The sequence below is a fragment of the Martes martes genome, assembly GCF_963455335.1.
Source record: "Martes martes genome assembly, chromosome: 3".
Lineage (NCBI taxonomy): Eukaryota > Metazoa > Chordata > Mammalia > Carnivora > Mustelidae > Martes > Martes martes.
In genome coordinates this window covers 79,841,645-79,862,518 of record NC_137890.1, presented here as the reverse complement: position 1 = coordinate 79,862,518, position 20,874 = coordinate 79,841,645, and the positions used below count along the sequence as shown (strand labels likewise).

The 20,874-nt window shown below is 37.7% G+C and overlaps 1 protein-coding gene across 1 annotated transcript in view; it reads right to left on the bottom strand.

The window, feature by feature from the left end:
* The window catches only part of MICU2 (mitochondrial calcium uptake 2), a 143,086-nt gene that overhangs the window by 70,132 nt on the left and 52,080 nt on the right, over window positions 1–20,874 (bottom strand). Inside the window, exons 3-4 of the mRNA XM_080797885.1 lie at window positions 9,987–10,018; window positions 9,805–9,880 (exon numbers count right to left, since the gene is read on the bottom strand). Coding sequence (XP_080654011.1) covers window positions 9,805–9,880; window positions 9,987–10,018 — 108 coding nt within the window. The remainder of the gene's footprint in view (window positions 1–9,804; window positions 9,881–9,986; window positions 10,019–20,874) is intronic.

Below are 20,874 nucleotides of genomic sequence, written 5' to 3'. Positions count from 1 at the left end.
TTTCAAGACTGCTTTGGCTATTCCACAGTCTTCTGCAGTTCCATACAAATTTTAGGATGGTTTTAGCTTTGTGAAAAATGCTGGTGGTATTTTGATAGGGATTTATTAAATGTGTAGACTGCTTTGGGTACTACAGACATTTTTACAGTACTTGTTCTTCCAATACATGGGCATGGAATGTTTTTCCATTTTTTGTGTCCTCTTCAATTTCTTTCTTAAGTGTTCTATAGTCTTCAGAGTACAGATCTTTTACCTCTTTGGTTACATGTATTCCTAGGTATCTTATGGTTTTTGGTGCAATTGTAAATGGGATCAATTCCTTGATTTCTTCTTTTTTTAAAAATTTTATTTATTTATTTGACAGAGAGAGATCACAAGTAGGCAGAGAGGCAGCCAGAGAGAGAGAGGAGGAAGCAGGCTCCCTGCCGAGCAGAGAGCCCAATTTGGGATTCGATCCCAGGACCCTGAGATCATGACCTGAGCCGAAGGCAGAGGCTTTACACACTGAGCCACCCAGGCACCCGATTTCTTTTCCTGCTGCTTCATTATTGGTATATAGAAATGCCATGTACGTTCATTTTGTATCTTGTGACTTTGTTGAATTTGTGTATCAATTCTAGCAATTTTTTGGTTGAGTCTTTTAGGTTTTCTACATAGAGTATCATTTTGTTTGCAAATAGTGAAAGTCTGACTTCCTCCTTGCTGATTTGGATGCCTTTTATTTCTGATTGCTAAGGCTAGGACTTCCAGTACTATATTAAATAACAATGTGGACACCTCTGTCATGTTCCTGACCTTAGAGGAAAAGCTCTCAGGTTTTCCCCATTGAAGATGATTTGAGCTGTGGGTCTTTCACACATGGCTTTTATGATGTTAAGGTATGTTCCATCTGTAACTACTTCGTTGTTTTTACCAAGAATGGATGCTGTATTTTGTCCAATGCCTTTTCTGTACTTATTCAAAGGATCAAATGGTTCTTATCTTTTTATTAATATGGTATTATTAATACGGTATATTATTAATATGGTTGATTGATTTGCAACTATTAAACCACCCTTGCAGCCCAGGAATAAATCCCACTTGATTGTGGTGAGTAATCCCTTTAATGTATTGTTGGATCCTATTATCTAGTATCTTGTTGAGAATTTTTGTATCCATGTTCATCAGGGATATTAGTCTGTGATTCTATTTAGTGCGGTCTTTGTTTTTGAAATCAAGGTAATGCTGGTCTCAGAGAATGAGTATGCAAGTTTTCCCTCCATTTCTGTTTTTTGGAATAGTTTTACAAAAATAGGTATAAACTCTTTAAATGTTTGGTAGAATTTCCCTGGGAAGCCATCTGCCCCTGGACATTTGTTTGTTGGGAGATTTTTGATTACTGACTCAATTTCTTTCTGTTCAAATTTTCTATTTCTTCCTGTTTCAGTTTCGGTAGTTTGTATGTTTCTAGGAATTTATCCATTTCTTTCAGATTGCCCAGTTTGCTGGCACAATTTTTTATAATATTCTTTTATAACTGTATTTCTGATGTGCTGGTTATGAGCTCTTCTCTTTCATTCATGATTCTATTCATTTGGGTTTTTTTTTTCTTTTCTTTTGTTAAGTTTGGCTAGAAGTTTATCAATTTTATTAATTCTTTCAAAGAACCAGCTCCTAGTTTAATTGATCCGTTTTACTATTTTTTGTTGTTGTACTTTTTTGTTTCTATATCATTTATTTCTGCTCTAATCTTTATTATCTCCCTTGTGCTGGCTTTAGGCTTATTTGCTGTCCTTTTCTAGCTCCTTTAGGTATAACATTAAGTTGTGTATTTGAGATTTTTTTTTCTTTGCTTCTTGAGGTAGGCTTGTACTGCTATATATTTCCCTCTTATGACTGCTTTTGCTACATCTCAAAGGTTTTGGACTGTTGTGTTTTCATTTTCATTTCCTTCCACTTTTTTTTTTTTTAAATTTCTTCTTTAATTTCCTGGTTACCCATTAATTCTTTGTAGGGTGTTCTTTAACCTCCTGTATTTGTGGTCTTTCCAAATATTTTCTTGTGGTTGATTTTAAGTTTTGTAAGAGTTGTGGTAAAAAAAAATATGCACGGTATGATCTCAATCTTTTTTTTATTTGTTGAGGCCTGATTTGTGACCTAGCTTGTGATCTATTCTGGAAAAATGTTCCATGTGTACTTGACAAGAATGTGTATTCTGCTGCTTTAGGATGAAATGTTCTGAATGTATCTGTTAAGTCCATCTGGTCCACTGTGTCATCCAAAGCCATTGTTTCCTTGTTGATTTTCTGCTTAGATGATGTGTCCACTGCAGAAAGTGGGATATTAAAGTTCCCTATTGTTACTGTATTATTATCAATGAGTTTTAAAATGTTTATTATTAATTGATTTATATCTCCCAAGTTAGTGGCATAAATATTTACAATTGTTAGATGTTCTTGTTGGATAGACTGTTTTATTATGATAGAATACCCTTTGTCTCTTGTTACAAACTTTGGTTTAAAATCTAGTTTGTCTGATATAAGACACCCATTTCTTTTGACATCTCCATTAGCATAAGTAGTTCTTATCCTTCCCTTTCAGTCTGTAGGTGTCTTTAGGTCTAGAGTGAGTCTCTTGTAGGCAGCGTATAGATGGGTCTTATATTTTTTACTCATTCAGTCACCAAATGTCTTTTGATTGGAGCATTTAAGTCCATTCACATTCAGAGTGATTACTGATAGATATGAATTTAGTGCCACTGTATTACCTGTAAAGTTGTTTCTGGAAGATCTTCTCTGTTCCTTTCTAGTCTTCGTTGCTTTTTGTCTTTCTTTCCCACTCAACGAGTCCCCTTTAATATTTCTTGTAGGACTGGTTTAGTGGTCACGAACTCCTTTAGTTTTTGTTTGTCTGAGAAACTATCTCTCTTATTTTGAATGACAGTCTTGCTGGATAAAATATTCTTGGCTGCATATTTTTCTCATTCAACATGTTGAATATATCATGTCAGTCCCTTGCTGGTCTGCCAAGTTTTTTTTTTTTTTTTCCCTAAAGATTTTATTTGGAAGAGAAAGAGAGTGAGTGAGAGAGAGAGAGAGTGCATGCACGTGAATGCACAGATGTGTGGGGGCGGGCAGAGGGAGCTGGAGAAGCAGACGCCTAGCTGAACAGGGAACTTGATGTGGGGCTTGATCTGAGGACCCTGGGATTATGACCTGAGCCAAAGGTAGATGACTGACTGACTGAGCCACCCAGGTGCCCACAGCCTGCCAAGTTTCTGTGGATAAGTTCGCTGCTAAACTTATCTGTCATGCTTAGTAAATTAGGGATTTCTTTTCCCTTGCTGCTCTCAGGATGTTTTCCTTATCTGTGGATTTTATAAGTTTTCCTAAGATGTCTTGGCACTGGCTTGCTTTTGTTGATTTTGATGGGGGTTCTCTGTGCCTCCTGGATCTGGATGCCTGTTTCCTTCCCCAGATTTGGGAACTTTTCAGCTGTAAGATCTTCAAAGAAGCCCTTTGCCCCCCTTTCCTTCTTTTCTTCTTCTGGGACTCTTATGATACAAATATTATTATGCTTTTTGAAGTCGCAGAGTTTCCTAAGTCTATATTTGTGATCCAGTATTTTTCTTTCCCTCTTCTTTTCAGCTTCATTATTTTACATAATTTTATCTTCTTTTATCACTTATTCATTCTTCTGCTTCTTCCATCCTTGTGGTCATTACATCCAGTTGGTTTTGCATCTCAGTTATAGCATATTTTATTTTGACCTGACTAATTTTTAGGTTTTCTAATCTCTGTCGTAAGGGACTCCCTGGTGTTGTTTATGCTTTTATCAAGCTCAGCTAGTATCCTTACAATTGTGGTTTTAAATTCTGGTTTAGGCATCTTACTTAGATCCGTTTCAATTAGATTCCTGGCCGTGACCTTTTCTTGTTCTTTCTTTTGGAATGAATTCCCCCATCTTGGCATTTTGCCTAGGTCTCTGTCTTCTGCGTGTTGGGAAAGCCTATTATGTTCCCTGCTTCTGAAACTAATGGCTATATGAAGAAGACATCGTATACTGTCCAGGGTCTGGCACTTTGGGAAGTGTCTCTGGTGTATGCTGTGTATGTGTATGGTGTATGCTGTGTGCACTATGCTTTTGGGTTTTGGCTGATCCTTCCCTCAGGTCAGTCCTATGCAGTTTCTCTTTGCTGCTGTGGGGAGTGTTTGGACTTTGTCTACTGTGTAGCAAATTTTAACTAGGTGTGTTTTGGTCTGCTTGTTAAAAGAGGCTAGATCCTGTTTCCACTAGAGCTGAAGCTTTGCAGCATTCTATGGTCAGCAGACTTGGTGTGCGTATGGTGGGTTTGTGCTGGTCTTCTGGAGGAGGGGGCCCACTGCTACTCTGCCTCTCAGGCACACTTGTCTTAGTAAAAAAGCTCCTGAAGAGCGTTTGGAGCTTGGTGTAAGCGGCTCAAGCCTTCATTGTGGGCACTGTGTTGCTCACTGAAGTCGGACTGTGCTGATGGGCAGGGGAGAGGGAAGTTTGTACCCACCACTATTCAGGAAGCCCTCACAGAAAACTTATCAGTCTCTTCTCGTGTGGCTCAGACATCCTTCAGATCCCTACCTTCATCCTGTCTGTGTCTGAGCCGCATGCCCACCTGGCAGCACAGTGCACCTGTGTTGTATCTCAGAAGACTGTCTGGGTTTCAAAACTCCAAATTTTAGGGATCAGGTATGGCATGGCCCCACACTGATCCTCTGGGGAAGGTTCTTGCTGCATTGTGGCTGGTGTGGGTTTGTTGTCCCAGAAGGGCAGTCACACAAACACACAGAGGCTTGGAGTTTATGGTAAAGTGTAACAAAAAGTCAGCATCCAGGTTAGCTACCCTGAGCAGGTGCTTCTGCTTTTATGCTAATGAATGGGGCAGCTCAATGGCACCTGCCAGTTCTTTTGTCCCCTGAGAAGCAGTGCTGTCTCTCCCAAACTCTAAGAAGGGGAACTGTCTCTGCCAGTGTGACCCAGGGGATCCTTAGACCACGTTGTCTGGTCCTGGGCCTCTGCCCTCTTCCTTCACAGGAGCACCAATATGCCTGCCAGGCTCAAGTGACTTTTAAAACTTCAGTCCTTGAGCTCTGTTGCTTGTAAAAACTTCTAACAATCAGCCCCTCATTTTCCCAGTCATTGGTGCTGGGGAAGCACTTTTCTTGTGCAATCCCCGCATGGTTTCTGTTTGCTTTCGTGTGCACTACCACCCCACCCAAGATCAGGGCTCCCTCCCCCCTGCAGCACCCGAGATTCTTTTCTTCCCCAAATCATGTCGCTGTACCACCTACCTTCCATGCTGTGGCCTCTTTTCTTCCTCTAGTTTGTGCAGTTTGTTCTCTCAGTCCTCAGATCAATTTCTTGGATGTTCAGAGAGATCTGTATTTATCTGGCTGTGTTCATGGGACAAGGCAAGCATACTACTCTGCCATCTTAACTCTTCTTCCACTAAATGCTATTTGTAAATTGCTTTTACTACCTGTATATGACTTTGGGCAGGTTACTTAACCCCTCTGTGCCTCAGTTAACCCAGCTATAAAATGGGGGTATGAAATGAAGATAGCTTCCTCAAAGGAATGTTGTGAGGATTAAATATAGTAATATATGTAAGAGGATCAGTATAGTATCTGATACATAGGAAGCCTGTAGTTAAGTATTTGTAGCTATTAAAATTGTTATTGATCATGTACCTTTGTTTTGGAAGGAAGTACTTACAGCACCACACTGGTGAGGTCACTCCCGTGGGTGAGTCCCTGACTGACCACTCCTTCTCAAGCCTTGAAAAGGGTCCCTCTCTTTTTCTGTGCGTTCTTTAAACTGAGCTATTTTTTTTTTTTAAGATTTTATTTATATATTTGACAGAGAGAGAGATCACAAGTAGGCAGGGAGGCAGGCAGAGAGAGAGGAGGAAGCAGGCTCTCCGCGGAGCAGAGAGGCTGATGCAGGGCTCGATCCCAGGACCCTGGGATCATGACCTGAGCTGAAGGCAGAGGCTTTAACCCACTGAGCCACCCAGGTGTCCCTTAAACTGAGCTTTTATCTCAGGGCCTCTTCTCTCCTAAGTGCTTCCTGTATGGTTGCATCTGCAACAGCGGCTTCAGGGGCCATTTATGGCTGACAAATCTTTTTTTTTTTAACATTTTATTTATTTATTTGAGAGAGAGAGAGAGAGAGCAAGCACAAGCAGGGGCAGAGAGAGAGAGGGAGAAGAAGACTCCCCTGCTGAGCAAGGACCCCAATGTGGGGCTCAATCCTAAGACCATGGGATCATGACCTGAGCCAAAGGCAGACAACCAACTAACCAAGCCACCGAGGCGTCCATAGATGTCTGAATATTCTTTTTTTTTCTATTTTTATTTATTTTTTAAATTTCTTTTCAGTGTTCCAGAATTCATTGTTTATGTACCACACCCAGTGCTCCATGCAATACATGCCCTCCATAATACCCACCACCAGGCTCATCAAACCTCCCACCCCCCGCCCCTCCCAAACCCTCAGATTGTTTTTCAGAGTCCATAGTCTCTCATGGTTCGTCTCCCTCTCCAATTTCCCCCCAACTCCCTTCTCCTCTCCATCTCCCCATGTCCTCCATGTTATTTCTTATGCTCCACAAATAAGTGAAACCATATGATAATTGACTCTCTCTGCCTGACTTATTTCACTCAGCATAATCTCTTTCTGTCCCATCCATGTTGATACAAAAGTTGGGTATTCATCCTTCCTGATGGAGGCATAATACTCCACAGTGTATATGGACCACATCTTCCTTATCCATTCGTCCGTTGAAGGGCATCTTGGTTCTTTCCACAGTTTGGTGACTGTGGCCATTGCTGCTATGAACATTGGGGTACAGATGACCCTTCTTTTCACTACATCTGTATCTTTGGGGGTAAATACCCAGTAGTATAATTGCAGGGTCATAGGGAAGCTCTATTTTTAATTTCTTAAGGAATCTCCACACTGTTTTCCCAAGTGGCTCTACCAACTTGCATTCCCACCAACAGTGTAAGAGGGTTGCCCTTTCTCCACATCTTCTTGTTTATTGTCTTGTTAATTTTGGCCATTCTAACTGGTGTAAGGTGATATCTCAATGTGGTTTTGATTTGAATCTCCCTGATGGTTAGTGATAATGAACATTTTTTCATGTGTCTGTTAACTATTTCTATGTCTTCTTTGGAGAAGCGTCTGTTCATGTCTTCTGCCCAGTTTTTGATATGATTATCTGTTTTGTGTGTGTTGAGTTTGAGGAGTTCTTTATATATCCTGGATATCAGCCCTTTGTCTGTATTGTCATTTGCGAATATCTTCTCCCATTCCGTGGGTTGCCTCTTTGTTTTGTTGACTGTTTCCTTTGCTGTGTGTCTGAATATTCTTAAATCTGAACTCAGTATGTCCTAAACTGGACTCATTCCTCGCCCTTCCCTCCCCACACTTAGTCCTTTCCCTATGACCCATGTGTCTTGGTGAATGGCACATTTACCTTGCTGATCAAACTAGAAACTTGGGCACCATACATGACTCCGTTTTCTTCGTCCCCTCTCATATCCAATCAGTCATTAAGTCCTACCAATTCTATCACCAAAATACCTATCAAATCTATACTCTTCTCTCCATTTTTACTACCTCTTCTCTAGCATATAACTCCTTGCTGTTAATGCAAAACCTCTTGTTTCTTTTGCTCCCTCCTCAATCCATTCACTACCCAGCTGCTAGAGTGACTGTTCTCATCTGATTTGTCACTTTCTTACTTTTTAGTGGCAGTCTACTCTTCTTAGGATAAGGTCTAAACTCTTTAATATGTCCTGTAAAGGATGTATGATTTAGGCTCTGTGTACCTCTCTGGCTTATGTCCTACCATTCTCAACAGCCTCATCACCCTTTCTAAAATAGTATCTATCCTCTTTGTTTATACATCTGCATGCTGGTATATGCTTCATCTTTCCTGATTCAACCACTCTCCTACTCCTCTACTTCTACCCAAGCTTTCCTACTGTGCTCTCTGAAATTCTCTTTCCACAGTACACATCTTTAATCTATTTACTGCATGCTCAGTCTTGCCTTATCCAAAATCTGGATCTCTCTACTAAGGGTACTGGTACCTCTGCAGACTTCTAAAATAGAGGTTATTCATTTTTTTCTACCTCAGTGCTAATTCCAGAACTTTTCTCTTCTAACCTCTTATAAAAACTTTGTGTCTTTGAGGTTAATGCCACCTTTTATTTTTCTTCTTAGTGGTCATCTACCTAAGTTCCCTCTCATCATCTTTTAGTCCCTGAAGACTTTAGTACTTGATTCACTGTCCTTCTCTCTGACAATACCCTATCTCTCAGATCCTTGAGAACTTTCACTATGTTAACTTTGCAATCTACTTCTGCTTTAGTCATCTAATTCCAGGACCACACCTAGAACCCTGAAATTTGCTGGAACCGCTTCATCTCTGAAACGATAAATCTAAATACTTTATGACTGCAAGTTCTTTTCCGCTTTTGGACTCCTAATATACCTATTCTTCAACCTCACTGGCAGCTCCCTCTTGACTGCTCCACTTTCTTCTTTTCATCTCCCTTTTACTTTCTTTTACTATTCTACTTTATTCTCCATTATCTTGCTTAGATTCCATGGCTCATTACTAAAAACCTCTCTTGCCCTCAACAGCCTTACCTGTGAGTCTGTGACTCTTCTTCCACCCATTTGCTCAGCAAAATCCTAAATCCAGTACAACTGTCCAACATTTCTATTCCTACATATAGCCTGCAGAAAGATCATCACACAACTGCACTGACTGGTGACTTTCCTTTCATGACCTATACTATCTTCTGATCCCTTCAGGCTTCCCAGAACTCTATGTTTCTCTGGTCTGGTCTCTTCCCTAACCACAGAAGCTACTTCAAACCTTCTTTCTCCATATGTCCTACTTTATAAAAAAAAAAATAGCTATCCAGAACAACCTGCTTTTACTTCCTGCCACTAAATTTGCAAATGCCTGCATTAAATTACCCACCTGTTCATCCTTTCCTACTGATACAATGAAAAAAGCTATGTACCCTGTGGAATGCTGATCCTTCCATTTTTGCTGTGAAGACAATCCCTTCTCTCACATTTTCTAGGATTCTCTCCCATTCATACTTCCTTTCTCTTATATCTTATCAAGTATTATATAATTATATTACCATATTATACATAATATAATATATTACATAATATATTATGTATGTTTCCCTCTCATCGATAAGAAATGTGCTCAAGTATCTTCATCTAACATTAAACAACATTCCCCTGGCCTTCCATCTCCGCCCTCAGCTACTGATCTTTAAATCTCCTTGCTCACGACCATGTCTCTCAAGTGGCCTGAATTTACTTTTTTCTTTCCCTAACACTTTCTCCTCTTGACTTTTGTGATAACATTCTCCTGATTCTCCTCTACTTCTCTGGTCACTCTGCCCTTGTCTCTTTCATGAGCACTGCTTTCTCTTCTACTCCCTTAAAAGCTGGTGTTCCTCTGGATCTCTCTGAGGCCTTCACTTGCTACATTCCTCCTCCCCGAGCTTTAATTAAAATTGATGTTTTAATTATTAAGCTGTAATCTCTGAGAGTTTGAGAAAATTATTTCTCAATGAACGTTTTATTATGATTTAAAAACATCTATTAAAGAACATGGCATTAAAAATCTTTTAAAAAGAACATGGCATTTTCTACATTGGCTCTCTACCATACAGTTGCAGACTTCACAACAACCCCTTAACAATACTCTGATTAGATGAAACAAGTAGAAATTTAACAAATCAAAATTACCTTTATCACCAAGGTCTCTAAAAAAGGTTGATCCACAACGAGCTGGTTGGATTCCTGCCAGTATATCCTCGATATCCTTTGAATACACATTGAAATCTTTAAATTTTAACTTATAAAAGTTCATTTTCTATGTCACCAAAAAACAGAAAGGAAGAAAGAACTCTCCCACACACACTGCTTACCTTTTTTGTCAGCTTCTTCACTGAAGTTTTACCTACAGTAAAGAAGAAACATTATTTAGTACCTGTATTCCTTGGTAAAACTCAACTTCCACAAAGAAAGAAAATTATTTAAAAGACAAAACAAACAACTAGGGTGCCTGGGTGGCTCAGTTGTTAAGTGGCTGCCTTTGGGTCAGGTCATGATTCCAGGGTCCTGGATTCGAGCCCCACATCCCCACGCTGGCCTCCCTGCTCAGTGGGTAGCCTGCTTCTCCCTCCTACTCCCCTTGCTTGTGTTCCCTCTCTCGCTGTGTCTCTGTCAAATACATAAATAAAATCTTAAAGAAAAAAAACAACTCAATATTTATAAGAAAATAAAAATTTGGCAAGTTAGCTAATATCTTTAAACCAAAGCTAAGAGCCAGAGAATTCTAAGTCTAAACACAAAGACACTATGGTTTTTTATAAGACCTACTTTCCAATTTCACTCACCCTATTTCAGACATATAAAATCTTACCACCATTTTTGACTTCTCTTAGTTGTCTGCATCATAAATAAATTCTTACCAATATGATTTTTTTAAATGTCAGCATAGAGACTTTTTTTTTTTTTAAGATTTTATTTAATTTGACAGACAGAGATCACAGGTAGGCAGAGAAAGAGGAAGGGAAGCAGGCTCGCTGCTGAGCACAGAGCCCGACGTGAGACTCGATCCCAGGACCTTGGGATCATGACCTGAGCTGAAGGCAGAGGCTTTAACCCACTGAGCCACCCAGGCGCCCCAATTCTTACCAATATGATTTAAAAAACCTTCTTGCTTTCACTGATTAAAAAAATTCACATTCATCTCTTAGAAAGCTACCTTTTTGAACCCTAAAAAGTTCTCTTAAGTTTACAGCCCTCTAGTAAATTTAAAAGTCTAGCCAATATGACTATCCATTCTAAAGTTATTTTTAATAATCTCCTATTGGATAGCAGAGATTTATAATTCTTTCAGGTGTTTAGCCATCCTCTTTATTGCTTACATCATTTTCTTCTTATCCACTATAATTCTAAAGCATTGAGTTGCTTCTTTTGTTGAGACTTATAGCCTCAAGTCATTTACACATCTAGAATACTGAAAAATGTTTTACGTTGTTTCTTACATAAGCCACAAGAATCACAAACTTCCCTTTCTGGTCTCAAGATTATCTTATCTATGAAGTTCCTTCAGTACAATTACAAAGTCTCTGAAAGTTTAGGAGACAGGTTTAAAAAAATGAATACTTTTAGATGTACCTTTTCTGTACTTCAGGCTGCTTAATTTGGACTATAAATCTACTGGGGACAAATGCTATCATTTGCTGTTAATAAACTGAAGATTTTAGCTTTGCATTATTAATGAAAACCATAGTTGCAAATATGACTATATCATTTTTAGAAACATTTATGACCATGTTTATAAACTTAAGTGTTACTATTTTGGGATAATTTTATTTATTTTTATTTTTTATTTTTTAAGATTTTATTTATTTGACAGAGATCACAAGTAGGCAGAGAGGCAGGCAGAGAGAGAGAGGAAGAAGCAGGTTCCCCACCGAGCAGGGAACCCGATGTGGGGCTTGATCCCAGGACCCTGGGATCATGACCTGAGCCGAAGGCAGAGGCTTTAACCCACTCAGCCATCCAGGCGCTATTTTGGGATAACTTTAAAGTATGTGTCACCCAGTGACAACCCCAGATTCTAATGTTAGGTGCTAATATACCCTTCGACCATCAAATAGACAAAATTATCATTTAAATTACAACCTAAGGGTTTATGTGAATGTGTATATAGAAATATGTGGTAATACAATGCTAATAACAAATCCCAGAAAACTATGTAATAGAAATATTTTATCTATCTTTGTATATTCTATTAAAAAAAACCTGATGATTCACATTCCTTATATTGCTTTTCTTCAAGCCATGTTCAAACTATTAATTACCAGAGGCACTTTTATTTTTAGACAATTAACGTTACTCCCCAAAGAGATTAATCCTTGTATCTAAATGAAACAAGTATTCTAGGAAGTAATAACTGACATATTGAAGGTGACAATACGGATGGTTTCTAAGTAATAAGATAATTTCTAGGGGGTCTTATATTTGCTTCATACCTAGATTTCTTTTTGGTCTTTTAAAAATCTTTGTGTTTAAAAAAATCCTTCTACTTGAAACTGTATGAGGAAAGAAGGTAGCATTTGCTTCCTTGCAGCTAGAAGTCTAGAGGCCAAATACCTAAGCCAGTAAAATTCAATACTATTTAAATACAATACAACAATAAGGTTGTGAATTAACTGATAATGTAACACCAGAATCACATGTAAGAATGAAATTGTAAAACCCTATTGAGGCAGATTCCATATCTGTCCTTCCTTTTATGTAGCCCAGTGATTGGCATTTAAGTACCTGCTGAATAATTGAGTAAAAACTAGAAAACATTCCAGAATGTCTTCTTATTCAGATCCCTGCCTTTAAGTGGTTAATCATTTATTATCCTCATTTTATAAATAAAACAAATAAGACTGACTGATACGCAAGAGGAATTAGGTCACAATATAGACACTGGATTTTTTTTTCATCTAGATTTTTCCAAGAACAGGTATTACATGCCTTCAGTTCCATTAAAGTAGTAATTGGGAACCACTCTCAACACTTCAGGAAACTTCACAGAACTGAATGATTAGGCATAAGATGATTAGAGAGGTAACACTGGTTATTTCATGTTGATTACAAGTTCTGCTTGGTACCTGAATATGTATTTGATTATCAAAAATGGAGAAACTGTGTACCTAGTGAGCTTTTCTTATAAAAAATAGTTTTTCAGAATGGAATCAATAATTAGAAAAAGGCAAAGAAATTATTGTAGCTGACAAAATGGGTCATTCTCTTATATAAAATTCATTTTTAGATAAAAAAAAATTAATGAGTTACCAGAATAAACATCTAATTTCTCTTGTTTTCTCTTTCTCCTAAGTTAATAAACTTTTGCTTGAGTAAGAGAAGGGGTTGTAGTGTTTCAAACCCAGAACACTAAGTTAGGGGGTGTCTCACCAAGTACCAAGGAGACCACAGATTTTCAAAGGAAGAGGTCCATGGTCTGATCTGTGGTATGATGAGCCACAACCTTTGTTCTTCCGACAGCAATGATAACACCAGGACATTTTAAATACACCCAAATAATTTTGGCCCCATTTTTCTATTTAAGAATGAAACCCATCTGTACATAATCTAAAATTTTTATGTGTGTTTGTTTGGTCTGTCTGGTTTTTTTGGAGGGAGGGGAAAACTGCTTTTCTTTCTTTGGTTACTTCTACTATCACATACATAAAAAACCGTCTTTTTATATGCATATGTATATATGTAGTCATATATGGAAATAACAGAATGGGGAAAAACTTAACAGCAATAAGGTAGAGATAGAGTTGAAGCTGTAATGTTTTATTATATGAGGATGAAGAATGGGAAATACATTGTGGCTTTTCTTGGCAGGGGAAGGCACAGATCTTGAAGATCTATGAAGCACTACAATGGAATTCTGGCTCAGGAAGTAGAATGTTTTTAAAAGTCTCCACCTCTCGCAGAGATTCCACCATGTGGGTTTCACTGTTTACAGAGGATTTCTGAAGTAAAAATCAGGAACAAGCCCATCTTGTTACAGGCAAACAGACATTTTAATACGTAAAATAAGTAAAACTGCGTTAATACAGAGTAAGTATTGTTACAGGTCAAATAAATCTTTACCTCTAGCCAAAATAAAATTATTTGATGACTGTAACTATAAAAACATCATTACTGGTATCTAATTCAATTTCATTTTGCTAGAGGTAAGTGGACTTTTGATATATAACAATTAGACAACAGAGACACCATCATTTTATATCTTTTGCATGAATATATGAACAACCTGGCATCAATGTTAGAATTAGTATAAGACAGAACTAGTTACTCCAATACTTGCTTGAATTCAGTCACAGCTATTATAGAGACTGAGGGAGAAAATGACACATTAGCAAAACAAACTTCAGCACTAGTAAAAGTGGTAACTGGAGGGAAAAAAAGGAGGGCAAATTAAGTGGTGCTATTTTCCTTCAACAAAGCACGTGGCTTGCTCATTTCTGCTGTAATATTTAAATAGGGGGAGCAAGAACTAACCTCTGGTTGGTATTTTTTCTAGAGGGAGACAGTGATCTCCTAAAACGTCTGAAAGTGGCCTACTTGTCAACTTTGCTAAACTGCTGCTCTTCAAATACATTTAAGTTATTTTTGAAGGGGAAAAATGTGACTTTTTTTTGCAACCTTAAGTACTGTGAAATAATAACAACATTATACACAACACATTAATTACAGTTTAAGAGCTGATATAAAGGGGGAAATACAGCAGCTAAGAAACTAAATAATGGGGGGGGGCACCTGGGTGGCTCAGTCATTAAGTGTCTGCTTTTCACTCAGGTCATGATCCCAAGGTCCTGGTATCAAGCCCCACGTCAGGCTCCTTGCTGAGCAGGAAGCCTGCTTCTCCCTCTCTCACTCCCGCTGCTTGTGTTCCCTCTCTCGCTGTGTCTCTGTCAAATAAATAAATAAAATCTTAAAAAAAAAAAAAAAGAAACTAAATAATGGGGAGAGGAAAAGACAGGGAATGCTTCTCCAAATAATAGAAGCTGAAGTGAACATCTGAAGGATTAGCATGAATTAACTCAGAGAAGTGGGGTTAAAAGCATTCTGGGAACAGCATGTGCAGTACTGAGACAGGGAGAGTTGGAATACTCTAGAAACAGAGAGTAGGGCTTGTCAGTCACTTCTATTGTGATGAGGAGGGTGAGGACGAGTGGCAGTTTTGGTGGCAGGAAGCTGAGGTAATTGGTATCTAAAGACTTCTATTTTCTCTTTGAGTAGGTGATCAGGTAGTTTGCTAGAACATGTATGAGAAAGTGTAAGAAAACTTAGCATGATGCATCAGAGATCACTAGTATTAAAGAAAAACAACTGATTTTCATATAGAGAGGCAATAACCTGACCCTGATAACTCACTAATTTTAGTAGTTTTATTACTTGTAGATGCTTTGGGATTTTCTACATAGATAAGATGTCTCTGACCAAATATAGCTTTAGCTCTTCCTTTTAAAATCTATACGCTTCATTTTTTTTTTCTTGCCTTTCTGCACTGGGTAGGACTTCTAGTACAGTGTTGAATCTAAGTGGCAAGAGTGGAGAGCCTTGCCTAGTTCTTGATCTTGGGGGCAAAGCAGTCAGACTTTCACCATTAAAAATGATATTAGCAACTGACTTAATGTCTGTATGGCCTGTTAGGACCTAGCCTCAAAACTGCCAGACTATCATTTCCATGTGTGTCCTGTAAATTGAAGCAGTTACAAAGTTTCAAGAAGAGGGGACAAAGGCTCCACTCTTGCTGGCAAAATTGTGGAAGAGCATATAGGGCCAGAAATAGTATTGCAGCCACTTTTGGAAATACAATCTGCCACAGCACCTTAACTTACTTACCACCTCATGTGCAATACAATCTTGGGTTCTTTACCAAAAGAAACTCTATCCATTCTTCTCATACCTTCTGTTAAGTCCTGATTACTCCAGTCCTTACTGACCTCTCCACTGAAACTTCACCACACTGAAGACCATCTCTTACCCACTCTTATACTAGATCATATATTCTACAACAATATCTGTTTTATTCACCACTATATCCCAGTGCCCAGGACAGTGCTTGTGGGTTTTAAACCTGTTCTTCTCACACAGGAGAATGCATACTCCCCAGATGGGGGTGGGCTGGTGATGAGCCAGGGTACTTGGAAGTTTTAAGTTATTTGCCATGATGCAGTTTGATAACTACGGGAATCCTTACTGGGCTCCATCTTAGGTATGTATGTGTTTCTAAGAAAGCCTGGGGTAGAAATGTTTAAGGGTGTAGAATGACCGACTGGAAAATCTGATACTTTTGTATAGTGTTCAAATGCTATGAGAGCAGATTATACCAGAACCCTGTCTACTCAGGTACTGATTTCATGTTTAATAGGAGGAATGGGAATAAGACTTCTTAGTGAGTCTTTGAAGGCCAACATAGCAACTCTTTTTTTGGATAACGTGTTTATCATCAATCTGTGCTTTTAAAACTTTTAATTGTACTAAAAAAAGCTACTGCCTGTAAATCAGTTCACTTTTCTATTAGAATTGCAATAGATGAATGTTTTGGTTTACATACCTGCTTAGACCCACAAGAAGTTCTCTCATATCAGAAAAGCATATAGTCATGTTTTTATTATTTTATTGTCTCCTTTATGTTTTCTAAAGTATAATAATTTTAAAACCATTATTTTTAATTGGGTACAAGAGTTGGTATATTTTTATACATGCATTTTGTATAGCTTTATTATATTTTGATATTTCATATACCACAAAAGCCATCCATTAAGCTGTATAGTTCAATAGTTTTCATATATTCAGTATTGTACAATCATCACCACAATCTAATTTCAGAACATGATGCCATCACCCCAGAAGAATGAAAACCCATTAGCAGTCACTCTTCCTCCCCTAATCCTAGGGAACTGCTAATCTACTTTCTGTCTCTATAGATCTGCCTATTCTGGACATTTCATATAAATGGAATCATACAGTTACATTTGTGACTAGCTTCTTTCATTTAGCATAATGTTCTCAAGGTTCATGGATGTTGTAGCATATATCAGTACTTCACTGTACTTCATTTTTTATTTTTTTTAAAGATTTTATTTATTTATTTATTCGACAGAGAGACAGAGCACAAGTAGGCAGAGCAGCAGGCAGAGAGAGAGGGAGAAGCAGGATCCCAGCCGAGCAGGGAGCCTGATGCGAGACTCGATCCCAGGACGTGAGCCAAAGGCAGGTGCTTAACCGACTGAGCCACCCAGGTGTCCCAGTACTTCATTTTTTAAAAGAGTCGGATAATATTTCATTGTGTGAATCTACCACATTTTGTTGATCCATTCATCTGCTGGTGGCCATTTAGGTTGTTTCTGTTTTTCGGCTATTATGAATAACGTTGCTACATGTGCAAGTTTTTGTGTGGAGGTATGTTTTTACTTCTCTTGAATGGTACACCTAGGAGTGGAAGTGCTGGGCCATATGGTAATTTTATGTTTAATAGTTTGAGGAAATGCTGAATTATTTCCCAAAGTGACTGCATCAGGTTACATTCTATAAGTAATGTGTGAAGATTCCAATTTCACCACATCCTTGTCAAAGACTGGTATTTCAATATAAGAAATCTGAAGCATAAACTTAAAACTGAAGGAAATCTAGAATATCTTGAAATCACAACGGGCTATGTGAGACAGGGTACTGTCTCAGAGGTGCCCCAACAATGAACGTACACAGGTTTGAACTGCACGGGTCCAATTATACACGGGTTTTTTCAATAAATACATAGTACTATAAATGTATTTTCTCTTCCTTATGATATTTCTTAATAACATTTCTTTCTCTAGCTTACTTTATTGTAAGAATACAGTGTAAAATATGTATAACATACAAAATATGTGCTTTTGACTATGTTATCAATAAGGCTAATAGTAATGGAGATACTGGGGAGTCAAAAGTTATATATGGATTTTTGACTACATGGGGGGTTGGCACTCCAAACTGTATTGTTCAAGGACCAATTGTACTAGAGAAGAATCTACTTCAAACACAACTAGTAAACTGAAACTAAGCATAAGCTCTAGTCAATTTAAAAAGAGTGAGAAAGACTAAGAAGTTTCTTTAAAATTTAAGTTTTAGGGGCGCCTAGGTGGCTCAATCAGTTAAGTGGCTGCCTCTGGCTCAGGTCATGATCTCAGGCTCCTGGGATCAAGCCCCATGTTGGGCTCCCTCTCAGCAGGGAGTCTGCTTCTCCCCCTCCGTGTCCCCACCAAATAAATAAAATCATTAGAAAAAAAAATGTAAAAAAAAAATGTAAGTTTTGGGGCACTAGGCTAGTTTAGTCAGAAGAGTGTGCAACTCTTGATCTTAGGATCATGAGTTTGAGCCCCAGATGGGTATAGAGATTATTTAAAAATGAGTAAATATATTAAGAAAAACTTAGAAAAATAAAATGCAGGTTTTATTATTGGGGAGATGTAATTGGGCCTAAGCCCTACTGTCCCTTTAAGAAAACCTATAGAAACAACTATATAGAACTCTTCTTAGTCACACAACAGCATTTAAAAAACAAATGATGAAATATTTCAGTAAAATCATCCCTAATTTTTTCACTGAAAAAGAAAGAAGTTGGTGTAAGACTTCTTTAGGGAAACAGTCTTTTCAACAAATGGTACTGGGACAGCTTGGATGGATACCAAATGCAAAAGAATGAATTTGTACTCTTACCTCTTATCATATACAAAAATTACCTCAAAATGGACCATAGATCTAAATATAAGAACTAAAACTATAAAACTTTTAAAACAGGTGAAAATCTTTATGAACTTACAGTAAAGTTAGTTTCTTTGATATGACACCACAGCACAAGCAACCAAAGGAAAAAATGGACAAACTGGACTTCATCAAAATTAAACATTTTTATGTGTTAAAGGAAACTATCAAAAAAGGGAAAAGAACACATACAAAATGGGAGAACATTTCTGCAAGTCATTTATCTGACAATGGTCTAGTATTCAAAATTTATAAAGAACTCTTACAACTCAACACTAAAAAGCTAAATAAGCCAAGTAAAAATGGGTAAAAAAGTATGAAGACATTTTTCCAAAGACATTCAAGTGACCAACATGTACACAAACAGATGCTCAGTATCATTCATTAGGACAATGCAAATGAAAACCACAGGATAACACTTTACACTCACTAGGATGGCTATAATGAAAAACAAAAATTAGAAAATAACAAGCTTAGAGGAGGATGTAGAGAAAGTAGGACCCTCATACCCTCACATAAAAATGGTGCAGCCTCTGTGGAAAATAGTCTGGCAATTCCTCGAAAAGTTACACAGAATTACCATATGACTTAGTGTTCCTCTCCTAGGTATACATCCAAGAAAAGTGAAAACATTATGTACACACACACACACAAACACACACACACAAAACCTATACATGAATGTTCAGGGAAGTGTTTGGTTATCTATCATAACCAAAAAGTAGAAATAACCATCAAATGATGGATTAAAAAAGAAGGTCATATCCATAAAATACAATATATTCAGCCATTAAAAAACTGAAGTAATATATGCTATAACATAATGAACCTTGAGAACATTATGCTAACTGAAAGAAGTCAGATACAAAAGAACAAATACTGTATGACTCCATTAATGCGGTATCTAGTACACAAATTCAGAGACAGGAAGCAGATTAGGAATATAACAAAGACAGGCAGAGAGAGGGAGATGGTGTTTATTGACTGATCCCAGGGTCCTATCTCAAACCTTTGGAACCAACATCATCAGGGGAGGCAGGAACAGAACTTGAGATTTTTTTTTAAAAATTTTTAAAAAGATTTTATTTATTTATTTGACACAGAGAAAGAGAGAGATAGATCACAAGTAGGCAGAGAGCCAGGAAGAGAGGTAGGCAGAGAGAAAGAGAGAGGAAGCAGGCTCCCTGCTGAGCAGAGAGCCCGATGCGGGACTCGATCCCAGGACCCTAAGATCATACCTGAGCCAAAGGCAGAGGCTTAACCCACTGAGCCACCCAGGTGCCCCCAGAACTTGAGATTTTTAACAAGTGCTCCAGGAGAATTTACTCTCAAGCAAGTTTATAAAATTCTTTGTTATCACATTTGATTAGAAAGAATCAAATTATACCTAATTTTACAGAGCTGGAAACAATCTCAGAGAGAACTGGAGACTTGCCCCAAATCAACAACTATAATAGTGGCAAAGATAAGAACTATGTATTTTAATTGCAGCCATTTTAAAATTTAAGATTCATTTATAGAATTTCAAAAGTCAAAGATAAATCCACAAAGACATAAGCAACTTTGGCACAGGCACCATAATAAATTCTATGGCCATCCTAATTACAACCCTTTTCAGAGTAAATTGTCAATGCCAACAGGTTAAACTGAATTTGACTTATTTATTTATTTGCAATAAAATCTATGTTGTAAGTATAAATATAGGCATCCAACATATAGAGGTAAGAAACAGTCAGGACCAGCATGGGGCAAAATTCCTGTGGTATCTCTCTATTGGCCTTATTGCTCTCTTCCAACACTCTCAGGCATCTCTTCTGTGACTCATTTTTGCTTGCTCTTGGCTTTTAGTAACAGAGGGTTAAGTTGTGACTTCATTCTTAAGGGGATTTATATTATAAAAGAGCTCCTGTTTGTGGGAAAAAACTTTTCAAGAATTAAGCTAAAATCAAAGTCCAACAAGTGGTGGAACAGGTATTTTTTTTTTTTTATGGGGTAATGGTAGCACTGAGTTTTCCCTCAATTATTATTACCAATAATGATTATAAAGTGTAGCCACATAAACAAGAGCTACAAACATCTGCTTTCTCTGTCTTAAGAAAGAGTTCTTAAGGTAAAAATCACTCTATTATCTCAGCCCAGACACTTCTGGTTTTGCAAAGCTACATAAACTCATTAATGTTTGGTTTTCAGTTTCTAACCATTGAAACTTTAGTTGAGCTAAAACTAAAATACTTATTGTGTGTGGAGGTGCAATTTTGGGAATAATGCTTACTGCAAAATCTTTAAAAGATAAAGAAAAGAATGAAAGAATTAAAATCACTCATAATTCGAGAATTCAGATATAATTCCCAATATTTTTGCATCTTCCCTAAGAAGAATAAAAATTTTATGAATTAGCTAAAATTTCAGAGCTCCCTATATGCCAGGAACTCAGCGCCCTACTTGTATGACATTACCGAATCTTTAGACTTTGAGATAGGT